This window comes from Gordionus sp. m RMFG-2023, chromosome 2 (assembly GCF_954871325.1).
Source record: "Gordionus sp. m RMFG-2023 chromosome 2, tfGorSpeb1-WG-v2, whole genome shotgun sequence".
NCBI classification, from domain to species: domain Eukaryota; kingdom Metazoa; phylum Nematomorpha; class Gordioida; order Chordodea; family Parachordodidae; genus Gordionus; species Gordionus sp. m RMFG-2023.
Window position 1 is genome coordinate 11,771,959 of NC_088776.1, and position 15,292 is coordinate 11,787,250.

Here is a 15,292-nt window from a genome sequence, read left to right on the forward strand (position 1 = left end):
GATCCTCTTCTATTTCAACAAAATTAAGGACGTTTCAAGAAAACGATTAAATTTTTCCCCCTTAAATAGTGAAAAATCCAAAGACATAGTTAACCATATAATGGTAAATATAGCAGATTCGGGATTATCAATAAATTGCATGTCAGCTCTCTGATCTGATAATGCCTCAGTGAATTTGGAAAAAACCAGAGTGTATTTACAGAATTGAGTCAGCCCAATGATGGTTGCGATATTTTCCTAATACCCGCCATCGATAAAATCCTAAAATTTTATAAACCTTTAAAAATAAATTTCTTAAATAAAGAATATAAAAGCTCTCCTAACATTTTGAAAATTATTTTCAATAATGAATGGCAGAGGTATATTTAGGATTGGTTTCACATGTAGGAAATCTACTACATGCTGTTAATGTGCAGTTGCAATCAGAAGAATCTTAACAAAGATTCACAAAATTATGCTGCACATGTGTTCATATTTACAGTTAAAAATTGACAATATTTTATGGGCCATTGATAAAACCTTATTAAAATGTTCAAATATTTTAAAAATACCGATAGACATTGATGTCTTGTTTGAGGAGATTGTAATGCTCTCTATTTTTGATTTACAATGTAAAAAATATATTTATTTTATGCGAATGTATAAATTAGATTTTATAAAATATATAAAAAATATGGAAAATTAAATAGATAAAATGTTAATTATATTTTATTTGAGATTTAAATAATGGAACTAAACGTTTACCGACGTTATTGAGATATTTATAAAATTCCCGGCATGACATATTATAAATTTGTTTAACCATTAGCTCGACCTCTAATGTTGTTAAAGCAATCCGATGTCTCTCCTTTTTCCAGGCAGTCCTCATCAGAAAATGAGCTCGGATGAGGCATTAGAATGAGGTAAGGAGAAGACATAATCGCATATTTTTTCCAAGCATGGGGATTTATTGTTATTACGAAATAATTTAACTCATTTCTCCTCTACTTTTAGACCATCAACTTTAAGTATTCTGGCTAATCACAAAAAATATAAAGAATTACAATCTCCTCAAATAAGACATCAATGTTTTTCAGTATTTTTAATATATTTATTAAATTACGAAAACTATCAATTGAAGGTTTCTGTTCCAAGGTCATATTTATACATTTGTAAATAGAGTTATTAAAATCAAATTTTGATTGTAAATATTCTAAAATTGTCATAATAAAAATATCTGCTTCATTTAAAAATGTATTAATTAGAGTATTATTTGAACATTTTAATATAATATTTTTAGCAATAGCGCTATAAAATTTATTATCAATTTTTATGTAGAGATGAACAGAACTGTAGCATGATTTTTTGAATCTTTATTAATAAAGAATATTCTGATTACAACTGAATATTAACTGCATGAAGTAGATTTCCTACATGTGAAACTAATCCCAAATATGCTTCTACCATTTCATAATCCAATAAATTTTTCAAAATTTTAGGTCAGCTTTTAAAATCTTTATTTAAAAATTATTTTTTTAAGGGTTTGTAAAATTTTAAAATTCTATCGATGGCAGGTATTAATGATAACCACCTGATAGATATATATCGCAACAACTCACACTATTCCAAGTCAGACCACTCCACCAACTCTTTTAATTCATTAACTCTTTTAGTTGATGAACTAAATTCGTTAAAACTCATCACAATTATTTTGACATCCACACACAGTACATTCATTGCCTTCTTGCAAGAATCATGTTGTATATGGCTTATACATCCAATTGGTATTTAGTCATTATTGTGCTGCCTCAATTAGGTAAATAGACTTTTGTTTGCCAATATTTACGGAGGCATTATCAACGCAGATAGCTGACATGCAATTCATTGATAACCTTGAATCAGCTATATTTACATTATGTGATTTTTTAACAGTTTTATTGAAATGTTCTTATTCTAGTTGAAATAGCGAAGGATCAAGGGAAATGTTTTAATATTTCCCTTATTAAATGCATCTGTTAGAATTGCGATGCAATCTTTCAAATCGTCTAGAATTGACCTAGGATTCTGGTATTAAAAATAAGTAAGGTTTGCATTTATATTGGAGTCATTAAATATCATGAGAAAAAGATTCGACCAACATTGTGATGATATAGCTCTGTGAATGTTGAACTACATGATAAGTTTATACGATTTCCGCAGCTGTAGTTGCATCTGTATTATTTATTATTTTTGGATAATGTTTTTGTATTGCAATCGATGTTGATATACGATATACTCCCTTGTACTGACTTATATGAATAAAATGATGTTGATTTATTAATGGATAAAAATAAAACAGGATAAAAAGAAATTTACAAATTAGACAAGTTTTTCTAAATATTTAAAAATTATTTGAAAAATATAAAAATAATCAATTACTGTCTCTCAAAATTATTATTTTTATATTAAAAACGTTAAAATACTTTTTAAAAAAATTGCACGTGAAATTAAAAAATTGCGGTAGATTTTTGCGGGAGATTTCCAATTGTGGTAGTTTTACGGGAGAGAAATGTCTGCGTGTAAACTAAAAAATTACAGGAGTCTCCCACTGATGGGGGTGACATGGCAACCAACCCTGTGTAGGAATGAATGTAATTAATTTATATACACTATTCTATTATATAGCTAGAGAATACAATTAACAATTTAATATTCAAATTTAAATAATAACATTTATATAAATAAAATTAAACAGCATTCTAAAAATTATGCACGCCACGCTGCCGCCATAAAAAAAATCAGCGGCGAGCCGGCTTGCGCCGCTGGTCTCAATCGGCGGCTTTTCCGGCGTAAATAAAATTACCGGCGGCGGAGGCGTGTGCCGGCGGCGCACAGGTAGCCCTCATATATATTAATATCTCCTGAATAAAATTGAGCCAAATACTTAATTTAATCGAGATCAAAATTTTATATTTCCTGAAAAAGATGCAATAAAATTGTAAATTAGATAACGCCATTTGGTGAACCAAAAATCTTTCATGAATTTGAGTCAATAATGTTTCCAAAGGGGAAATATTTAATAGTCCTCAATTTATTCCGCTATAATTTTGGAACTATTCTTTTGTCTAGATCTCAAAATCTAATCACAAAATTTTTATGAAATTCATGATCAATATTATTTCTTAAGCAGTTTCAACATAAATATATTGGCGACTCTCATAGTTTCTGCTAAATCTATATTATTCTTTTGAAAAATATTGCTCAAAATTATTGTGCAATTAAATAATTTATTTATATATTCCAATGCAAAAAAGAAAATTTGTTGTGTTATTGAATCTAGTAAAGTATCTGCTTCAGATAAATTTTTGGCTAAGACCATTCAGAATTTCTCCAAGAGTACTCATAATAGTCCCCTCTAGATCCAAAAATGAGGTAACGTTAATTTTTGAAAATAACTCGATTAATATATTAGCCAAGATAATGTTATATAAGCCTCAAGATTTGGCAAATAATCTCCAAGCTTTTCTACCATATATGAACATAATCTCCAGACTTGAATAATGTTATTTTGATTATATTTTAATAGGTTTTAAAAAGTGACCCAAATTGGGCTTTTTTAGAACCTTACTTCTTAATTTTTATAGCACAAGAAGTCTCAAAAATAATTATATTAAGTAAAATTTGTTTCTTTGAATATATCAACATTTTGAATAAACTCGAAAATTTGTCTAATCAATAAAAGAATAGAATTCTACTTAAGCAATTTCTTATACATGTTAGAGAACAGGAATCAGATATGGAAGTCAATTGAATCTGGATGGGGTATTTTCTTCTCTCCGCTAGAGTTATTCGCTTGCTTTTCGAAAAAATTTGCTCTTTGCTTAGGAGGGGGATTTCCTTTGTTACCTTTTATAGTTTTTTAGTCACTTTTTTAGAAATATATTTTTATTACCATTTTTATAGAAATAATTTTTTATATAATATAGTTTTTATCTAGATTGCATCATATTTTCGTCCGACGTGCAAATATATATTCATTACAAACCTTTAAATTGAAATCGTTATATTTGAATAAAGAATTTTACATTTAATTCATTTCTATAGTTTCACAAAATATTGCTGATTTGTAAGAAATTTATCCTCATCAAAATATAATAAAAAAAATTTCCAGAACATGACCGATACAAAGTTATATGATATTCTTGGTGTTAACAAAAATGCTTCAGAAAATGAGATTAAAAAGGTATATTTTAATAAATAGATTTAAATCTTTATTAATGATAAAAGCAATATAGAAAATTAGCCAAGGAATACCATCCAGATAAAAATCCTCATCATGGCGATAAAGTATAATATATTTATTAAAAATATTTTCTCATTAATGACTAGTTTAAAGAACTTTCATTTGCGTACGAAGTATTGACTGACCCAAATAAAAGAGAAGTTTATGACACTCATGGTCTCCAAGGATTACAGGAAGGTGTTTCCTCATCAGATTGTAAAATATCTATATTATTTGATTTAATCTAAAATTATTTATAAAGTTTCATTTGGGGGAGATATTTTTTCTTCATTTTTTGGATCACCATTTGGTGGTGGACTATTTGGTAATATGGGTGGAGGATCTAGAAGAAATGCAAGAAGAAAAGGAGAAGATACTATTTATCCTTTAAAGTATATTATATATTTTTCTTAAAATAAATTTTATTATATTTCTATTTTTTTTCAATATATTAAAATTTACCAAACATTTTTATTGTTATAGCTTTATTACATGACCTTACAATTTTTTAACACTATTCTTCTTGTAAGTAACTAATAGATCACCTCTGTCTTACCCCTCTCTTCTTTACTATGCTAGCTGACTACATAGTGGTACTGTCTACTATAATATAATTGGTATACATCATAGGATCTTGAATGAAATGTTTCTAAATATAATAAATAATATTTTTAAATATCAGAGTCACCTTGGAAGATTTATACAAGGGAAGAGTTGTTAAACTTCAATTAGGCCGAAATGTCATTTGTCCAAAATGTGAAGGGTATATTTATATATAATTATTAAAATTAGGCTTCACATTAGCTATTAAAAAATATAGTTAACTTATTATTTCTCATTTTGTATAATATATATTTAAAATATATATTTTTTTAAATTAAATAACAAAATGATAGTCTTCTTAAGATTTGTCTATCTAAAAATATAATTAAATTTATTTGTTGGACTTAATATTCTACAAATATTTTTTTATTTCCTTTATAAAAAAATGATAAATAATTTATAAATATATATATATATTTAGGAGAGGTGGTAAGCCAGGCTGCATAATGCCTTGCCAGGGTTGTAAAGGTAGAGGTATTAAGGTAACTGTCCAACAGCTTGGTCCTGGGTTTATGCAACAGATACAACATGCTTGTGCAGATTGCAATAGAACTGGTATTCAATTTTAAACATTTTTCTGATTACTTATAATTTTTGAAAAAAATATGAATTGTCTTTTTATTTATACCAGAGGCCTGAACCAAAAAGGCTAAAAAAGATTAACCTGTGCCATGCCTATTTATTTTTTACAACATTTGGGTTGAGTCAATAGAAAAAAAATTAATTATTTTTTTGCCCTAATAGCTACTAGAGGTGTTATGACCAAAAATACTTATTGATAACTTTTGCAAAATATTTTACAAATTTTTAAGATTTTAAATTTAGCAAAATTATTAAAATATTTTATGAGTTGACCTGGATAACTTAATATTATTATCTTGCAGTCTAGGATGGGCCAAAAATATTTACCAAAATTTATACAGGCTGGACTGAGACAATCTAATAGATACCTCTGCAGGTTTATGTTTTTTTAATCCTTTGAGAACATTAGAATTTTTAGTATAATGTATTATATATTTTGTCCAATTTTTTAGTTGATTCAAAATTAATCATAAAAAACAATTATTTATAACTTCTCTAGGGGAGGTCATTAATGAAAGTCTCAAATGCACACAATGCATGGGTGAAAAGACTATCAGAAATAACAAATTACTTGAGGTGGAAGTTCTAGCTGGCATGAAGAATGGGCAAAAGATATATTTTAGGGGAGAAGGTGATCAAAAGGTATAATTTTTTTAAATACATACATTAATAAGGAAATTATAAAAACAGTTAAAAAAAGAATAATAGAAATGAAAATAATAAACATAAATGTAGAATTCTGTTATTTTAATTTCCTTTTTACATTTACCTACTTTCTATTTTATAATCAATCTTATTTCATTACTAATTTAAACCCTAAACTTAATAGGTTAATTACTGTTTTTAAGGATTCCCATTTTACATTTGTTATGAGGGGAAAAAATAGTGAGTAGATTTATTGAAATAAGAAGTGCATTGGCCAATTTTTGTGCTGATATCAATGATGCTAGGTGTCTTGCAAACATTATTTATATTAATATACAAAAATTACTGAAGAACATGCACACCAATATTTTATTTAAAAGAAAATTATTATGAAATAAATTAATAAATAATTTAAGATATTTTTCCTTTCAGGCTGTGGTTAGTAATTTTTTGAGAAACAAACCTTATAAAATATATATTTTTAACCTTTTATTTAGATATTTTTATAAATAATATACAATGTGAAAACATTTTAGCTTGCCAACACAATTAATTCCCTAGATACACCCTCAAAGGTGTGAAAAATGAAGATCTCTGTATTTGAAATGCTTATATCTTATATAAATTCTATTAAAAAGAATTTAAATAAGGAGAATATATCGTTTAGGCAGATTTTACTAAAATTAGGCTTTTGTGGTTCAAGATGAAGTACAAGGATTTGACTGTAATAAAATGCAAGTTACCTTATATCCTTTAGAGAAGTTGCCCAAAAAATTTCTACTTTTCAGGCAGTATCACAATATAAGAATAGCAAAAATTTAATCAATCGCCATCATGAAGATGTTTTTGGAATAAAAGCTGAGTTTCATTTCTGGGCTATATCTCACCACAAATTGACTTGTGATTGAGTCAGAGGTACAGTTAATAGTTTACAAAAACCTGCAGAACAAATAACTTGTTTGCCTATTCTAAAGGAAATGTTAAAGATATACGATTTCTAATTTATTTATATACATAAATTTTATTAAGGAGTAGATTTATCTTATATTTTGGATGAGGAATGTGAGAATGAGCAAATAATTTTAGAGTAGAAATTTAATAAAGGGCTTACCATCCCTCCTCGAAGGACAAAGTGAATACACAAATTACAAATTTTAGATGTGGCCAGTTCTTATTAATAAACATGCCAAGTTAATAAAAAATTTTGAGTTTATGAATGGGCGAGTTGAATAATTATCCATCAAGCGTGAATTTATTTTAATGCCCGCATGAGTAGCTGGTCATGAATAGGCTCGTACTTACCTCTACTTGGAATGAAATCATAGGAACTTAATGATAACTTGTTAGTATTTAACAAGATCTCTTACTCTGGAAGTTTATTGGGAATAGGTATGGTGTAATGAAGGTCAACAATCTAGTTCTATTCGTCTTAGACCAAACCTGGACCAGTCATTTCTTCAAAGAACACAAATCATACTGGATTTTTAGTTATTTTTTAATCTGGACTATAGTCTAGACGTGTTTTTTTAATATTTAAGCTTGCCTTGCTTTATTTAATCATGTAATTTTTTGGTAAATTTTATTTTATATTTCTTTTCTAAAGGAGTTACCTTAATTTTTGCTTATCTTTTTCTTTTCTTATTCTATTATCTTTATTTTGCAAAAAATTTCTCAAAAAGAATTTTACCATTAAGTTAGATATTTGTATTTTTTTTTATATTATTCATATTTAATTAGATATTTTTAACATAAAATGCTTTTATATATTATAAAATAATAAAACAAGAATTAATTTAGGTAAAATGAAGATATTTTTAAAATAACAAATTAATTATGACCAGTCCTGGACTGGCCTTTTTATTCATATCCGGTCCTGATCTTCACTAATATTATGCCTGTGCATGTCTAAAAATAGATTTTTTTATTGATAAAATTTAGCTATTTAAATAAAAATATTTGTAAAATACTTGCCCATACTACTACTACTACTTAAATACCTGTTCGCTTATCAGCTCCTCATTTTGCCGCCCGATTTGAAGTCGAGTTTATAAGATTAACAACACTAATAATTAATATTTTTGATATTTATATTATAGATTCTAATTCTTGGAAGAACTTTTGTTAATAGATCAAAGTCATATCTTATAGTTCTTTTCTACTTCTCTACGATTTATTTAGAGTTTTTATCTAATAAAATATAGCTCACAGATTACTCTTCCTTGTACCTTGAGAATTTAAAATAATCAATTTACATATATGGGTTGCTGGATTTATATTTTTAGGGCAAAATTCAATTTTTATAAATATGATAATTTAAATTTTTTAAAATAATTTTAAAATAAAGATGAATATATCAGAAGCATTAAATGATCTATCGTGTGATTTTTGCAACTAGTTAATGTAAAATTATATTACTGTTATGTATTAATATATCATGTAAATATTAAGTTTATTAAAGTTATGTATTAACACAAATGGTTTAAAGGCTATTAAACATATATTTTTGTTAAATATATCTTATTTTTATATTCTAAATTCATATTGAGAATAATGGAATTTTATATATGAATAGTTTTATACAATAATTACTGGTTTTAGAAAACATTTTATTTAGCATCAACTTGTGGTCGTTTTATCAACCTATTGGAACTATATTTAAAAATAATTAACATCATTTTAGCAATGAATTTCAGTAATTCTAGGTGATATTAAAATTTTGAGGGTAGGTTAATAATTCTAAAGGCATGATACGAAATACTAAAAGATAATATTGAAAATAAAAAATAGGATTAATTAGAAATTTGATTGATTTATTGCTTATTATATAATATATTTAAAAAATTGAAATTCTAAGATCTTTTCAATTTTTTTTTTCTTTGATATAATTTACGGTTTTAATTTAATTTTATTATATTAATTTTTAAAATATATTATATTTGGTTATGATTTTATATGAATAAAATTTAAAAAAATGGAATTTTTAAAATTATATTTTTATTCTATTTAAGTTTTTTAAAACTATGGTAGTAAGTATCAGGGATCCAAACCGAACCTGAGCCAGACCGTTAAACAGGTATTAACCGCTATTTTTATCGTATCTGAACCGAACTCGAGCTTAAAGGATTTTCTATCAGAACCTCTATATTGCCTTTGAACCAGTTCAAGCCTCATGATTTTATACTTATAAAATTATGTGAAAGTTATTATTAGTATATTGATAACATTCTAATTTAATTTTTATAACCAACCATTATTATATCACTATTTTACAACATAAGCTTAGGTCGTGTCCTGGGTCGACTTAGTTTTGATATTAAATTGCTTATTAGTCTAGAATATAAAACTTTTGAACTGGAATACCCTATTTTCGATTTGTTTTAAGTATTTAGTGGCATTGTTATTTTTTGTTTTTTCCTTAAATTAAAATTTTTTCTTTTGTTTTTATATCTTGAAATAAATCGAGTCCAATATATAAATTATTTACATATAGTATTATAAATAACACATCAAAACGTAATAGTACTGATTAACAACTATAAAGGGGAACTGGGAGCAAATCTTGAGCATAAAAAATAAAAAGAAACCACCCTCTACAACTCAAATTTCACAAACTATCACAACAAATAAAATATATAAAAAAATGTAGCTTTTATACAAAAGTGTTCAAACTCATATTTATATATTCGAAACGAACCTATACATTATTTTCGAACTGTACCTGAACCTTTATTTTTACCAGAACCTAAACCGAACCGATATTTGTTTTGGTTCAGATCTCTGGTAAGTATATAGATATTATAAGTACTGGATTTAAATGACTTGGTTTTCGATTTGAAAATTTTTTGTCGCGACATTCAGGGGAAAAATAACGTCTTAATTTCGAATATTCTTATATCTCATTATACTTCGAATTAATATCTAAAAATGCTTAGATATATTTTTCCACGCTTCCTGTTATAAAAATCGCCAATACATTCAGTGGGAAAAGGCTAACATTTAAAACATAATTTCGAATATTATTATATTATTGTACTCACAATTATATATTTTCTATCTAAAAATGTGTAGATGTATATTTTTGCGCTTCTGGTTCGAAAAATTTTCAAATATTATATCATTATACTAGGAATTAAATTTCCTATCTAAAAATTAATATATACTTAGTTCTTCTTATTATAATGTTTATTTTTTTTCGATAGTTTTATCCATAAAATATTTAAATTAATAATATTTTGTGTTTCCGCTCTTAGCCACATGGAGGCTACTATCATTAAGAACTTTTGCTTTTGGTTAAAAAATAAAAAAATATACCAACACCAGGACATAGAAAGGTTTTATTTCATTGAAAACCTTAATATGATCTTGTGAATTTTTAAGTTATTTATTGCAACAGTATTTATACATAAAAAGATATAAAATCTTTTAATTTAGTTATTTACAGTATTTATACATTAAAAGATATAAAACCCCTTAATTTTTTATTTAATAAAACTTTAAAATAATTAGTGATCAAGAAACAATACAGCATCATATTTATTAATAAAAATTTCTCCTTCTCTATTTTAGCCCTTTTAGTTTGATAAGGCTTTCTCGATCCTTCTTTTGAAGTGATTAATTTACTTTTCATTATTATATAACCATTAAATAAACCATCTAATACTCTCTCTCGTTGATCAATATTTAATTCATTCCACTTATTACCTATTTTAAACTTCTTAAATTCATCCGCCAAATAAAATTCACCTACCGACCAATGATTTTTCTAATTCGTGTCTTTGCAAGATTGTAATTTCGTGTAATTTATTTATAATTAAAAATAGAGCAATGCTTCCAATTTGTCAGAGATTTAAAAATATGACTCAGACTCAATTATTGTTGGTCCATAAATCAGATATTACTTTATTTTTTAAGGGATTATTAAACATCTTCAAAAAATTAGACAGTAATTTATTATATTTTAAGTTCACAATATTTTACTTAGGATCCCATTCAAAAATTATATTCATCACTATCTGCAAAGACTACACCCTCTCTTGAAAATAATTTAAATATTATTTATCGTGGATGCATTCACACCTTGCTTATTTTGTAAAAATGATTTAATATTCTTTTTAAAATGCTAAGAACATAATAAATAGGTGATTTTTCAAAAACATGATTTAAACTTTTAATTAAAGATAATTCTTCATCGTAGCCGAATATTAAATGATTTATTTTATTTTTTAAAAGAGGATTTTAATTCAGAAAAAACGGCTCAGTAAAGAAAACTTAAATTATAATAAATTTTTTAATTACCTCTTTTAAATTTAATAAATAAATCACACGAAATTGCAATCATGTAAAGACCCGAATAAGAAACATCATAGGTCGGTATGGGTGAATTTTATTTGGCATTAGATAGTTTAATTAAAAAATGAAAAAGTTAATCACTTCAAAAGGGGGAGAATTAAGTTTTTTGAGGCCAAAAGGATCGAAAAAGCATTATCAACTAAAAGGGCTAAAGCAGAAAGAACAAATTTTTTTTAATACTTTATATTTTAATTACTGTATTGTTTCTTGATCACTTTTATAAAAATTTAAAGTTTTATCAAATAATAAATTTAGGGATTTTTATCTTTTTATGTATAAATACTGTAATAAATAACTCAAAATACACAGCTCTTAATGATAGTTGCCTTCACGTGGCCAAAAGCGAAATATTTTATGACTAAAACTAGTGTTGTTTAATGATCCGATTTTCAAAAACGGCTAACTACTTTACCTAGAAAAATATTACTCAAGCCTGAAGATTTTGCTCATAGAAGGAATAAAGGTCTAATACATATATTATCGAGGCTTAAGCAATATTTTTCTGGCCAAACTATTGAGTTTTTTAAAAATCGGCTCCAAAGAGCCTTTTAACAATACTGGCTAAAACTAGAAAAAAAATACAGATTATAATAAAAATAATTAAGTATATATTAGACGTAAAAAATTACATTATTTTAGATAGATTTATTTCTGAGTATAATTTTATAATAATATTCGAAATAGGTTTAAGATGTTAGCTTCCCTCTGAATGTTTTTGCGAAAAAAATATTTTCGAACCTAAATCCAAAAAAAATACATCTTAAAATTTACCAGTACTTACAATATCTTTATACTTACTATCAATTTAGTTTTGATAAAAACTTAAATGAAATAAAAATATTATCTTAAAAATTCCATTTTTAAAAAATTATATTCATATAAAATCATAACAAAATATAATTTAATTAAAAATTAATATAATAAAATTAACTTCAAATAGCAAATTATATCAAAGAATAAAAAAAATTGAAAAGATCAATTTCCATTTTTTAAATATATTATATATAATGTAATGTTATAAAATTTTTCTCGTAAAGAAAGCAACAAATTTCTTATTAATCATTTTCTTTGTTTTTTTATTTTCAATATTATTTTTTAGCATTTCGTATCAACAGCCATTCGACTTATAGACCTTGCGAAATTTTGATTTACCTTGCATTCACTATCTTTATTAAACATATATAAATTATCAGCCTGACACAGACTCTGGGGACGTCATGGTAGTCCTCCAGCTCAAAGAACACCCACATTTTACAAGAGAAGGTAACGATTTGATATTGCAACGAATGATTAGTCTCAAGGAAGCTTTAATTGGTTTTACCACTACTATTACACATTTGGATGGAAGAAAATTATTGGTGAAAAACAAAGCAGGAGACGTTATAGAACCGAGTTAGAAAATAATTTTACACTTTATATACTAGATTAGAGGTCTACAAAGCCTAACCCTCTGAATTTTTGTCTGAACTTATAAAAAATTTATGAAAGATTTTTTTGTGCAAATTTTCTGGCCATCACATTTTTAATATCTAAATCAATTTTTCCATCTCTCGATGACTATTTCTATAACAGCCGTTTTATCAGCTTTAATTTTTTGCACAAATTTTATGACCAGCATTGTATCTTATTTTTCCCGATTATTAACTTTATCTATTTCTATAAACATATTTTATTAATTAATGTTTGATATCTATTTGAACTGCATATGGCAAAATTTTCAGAACCAGTTCAGTGAGAATTTAGTTAATGCCTGGCACTACCAAATTTTTACCCCATCTGATTTAGTTATAAGGTTGCTTAGCTTGATTTTTAAATACAAGGCCTAAATAATACAAAATATATGCCGCTGATCATCTAAATAAGAGGATTGGTTAAATTGAAAACATTATATTTTATGGATTATCACTTCCATAATATCAGAATTCATCAAACATAATATAAAATATATCAAAATTTGAATGTCTGGGTTTGTCAATTAAGATTTTATGAAAAATCAAATTTGAGAGGCCCTGTTTGATTTTTTTATATAAATTGTTTGACCATAATTTTTTTATGTATAATTTAATTTTCGGTAGGGCTTGAAATTTGTCTTGAATCATTTGGCCCAATGTTTTTCCGACGGGTGGGGTCGAAATAATATACATATTTAAAATTATAAAGCACTATTTTATAACTCCTTTTAGTCTCCCTTGAATGCTAAAAGATTTTAACAGGAAATATTTTGAATGATTATAACGAAATTTAAATGTTCCTTTCAGTCTCATTGTGATGATCAATTTAAACCTATTCAAAAATTATTTTTCATCACTTATCAATTTTTTAAAATTATTGTATATTTTTCTGCATTTGCAGACTCCATCCGGATTATCAAACACGAAGGCATGCCTATTTACAAAAATCCACTAACCAAAGGGAACCTTTACCTCAAATTGGTCGTAGATTTCCCTTCCGACCATTTCACATCAGAATCCAACCTCCTTAAACTGGAATCCATTTTGCCCCGCACCACCCCTCATAAAAGACCTCTTCAACCCTCTACTCTACATAATCACAAACCACACACAAGTCACCATACAAGTATGAGCTAGATTATATTATGTTATATATTTAAAAAAATATGGAATACTAAATTTTAGCTTCAAATTTTCAACTTTTTAAAAACCTTATGAAACTTATTTTCCAAAAAGATCACGACGATCACATGGAGGAAGAGGTTATCCTTATGAGAGAAGATTTCAATTCTCAGCATCAAAGTAAACACGACTTTCATTCCTATAATAACGCAAATAATAGTCAATCCAATCCAGAATGGGGCAGAAACGAAGCCTATCATGAAGATATAGCCGAAGATGAACATCAACATTTTCACCCTGGTATGGGAGCCGGACCTCAGCAAGTGCAATGCGCTAATCAGTAAAGATGACTAGAAACAAAGGCCCTTTGACATGAGATTTCTTAAAAAACTAGTGTAATTTTCCTATCATTGTTGTAATACAAATATTGTTAAAGTAAGTTTCCCCAGCTAGATTTAATTGTCATTTTTAACGTCAGATTTTCATAAAAAATCCACTCAAAAGGTTTTCTTTTTTACAAAGCAAATTTCATTCCTTAAAGAATGAACTATTTCTCCCCTATTTTTAGTGTGAAAATTTAAATATTACGATGAATTATATATTCTCATTGTTCATTCTAACACATTATCTACTTTTTAATTAAAATTTATCATTTTTTTAAGATTGAATATTTTTATTTTATACTTTATAATTTGTTTAACTACTACTATTTATTATTTTTTGGTTACCTTAATTTTGTATTGCCTTGCTTGATATATATAATTAATTTCTTACGAGTAAGATGCGATATTGTTTAGTCAACCTTTATCCTATTTTTTAATATAAATGAAATCTTATGTATTAGCTCATTTCACAAATTCTATTTTAAAAAATGTGATAAGTGAATAGTATAATTTTATGAATCATTCTTTGTTTTTTGTATCAACGTGCATTATAACCCCGACATTAATAAAATCATGATTCGAATACTTTATGATACGTTCTCGTCAGTTTAAAAAACTCATTTATGTAGAAGGATAATTTTGGTTATTTTCTGAAAGATTTTATATTTTCAAATAAATGATATACTATATTTTTTCTCGATGTACGCTTTTATTAAAATTATTACAATATAATTTTGCAATTTTTTTTTATTTATATTTTATAAAAAAAAGAATTTTCCCTATCTTCATCAAATTATCATTATATAGATATAACTTAAGTGTTATATTGAATAATAAATAATGCCATGAACGTCATAATTTTAAAAAATAAAAAGAAGTTTGTATGTTTTATTGAATTTGATTTAAATACGAAATAA

At 26.0% G+C, this 15,292-nt stretch overlaps 1 protein-coding gene across 1 annotated transcript; it reads left to right on the forward strand.

Moving 5' to 3' along the window:
- The first annotated feature begins 4,067 nt into the window (after window positions 1-4,067).
- On the forward strand, window positions 4,068-15,225 carry LOC135924329 (dnaJ homolog subfamily A member 2-like). The gene is made up of 10 exons (XM_065459386.1): window positions 4,068-4,201; window positions 4,246-4,305; window positions 4,348-4,456; window positions 4,503-4,632; window positions 4,923-5,003; window positions 5,265-5,398; window positions 5,925-6,067; window positions 12,613-12,811; window positions 13,772-13,996; window positions 14,107-15,225. Exons 1-10 carry the CDS (start codon window positions 4,133-4,135, stop codon window positions 14,334-14,336), a joined length of 1,380 nt encoding a protein of 459 aa, XP_065315458.1. The 5' UTR covers window positions 4,068-4,132; the 3' UTR covers window positions 14,337-15,225.
- Window positions 15,226-15,292: the final 67 nt, after the last annotated feature.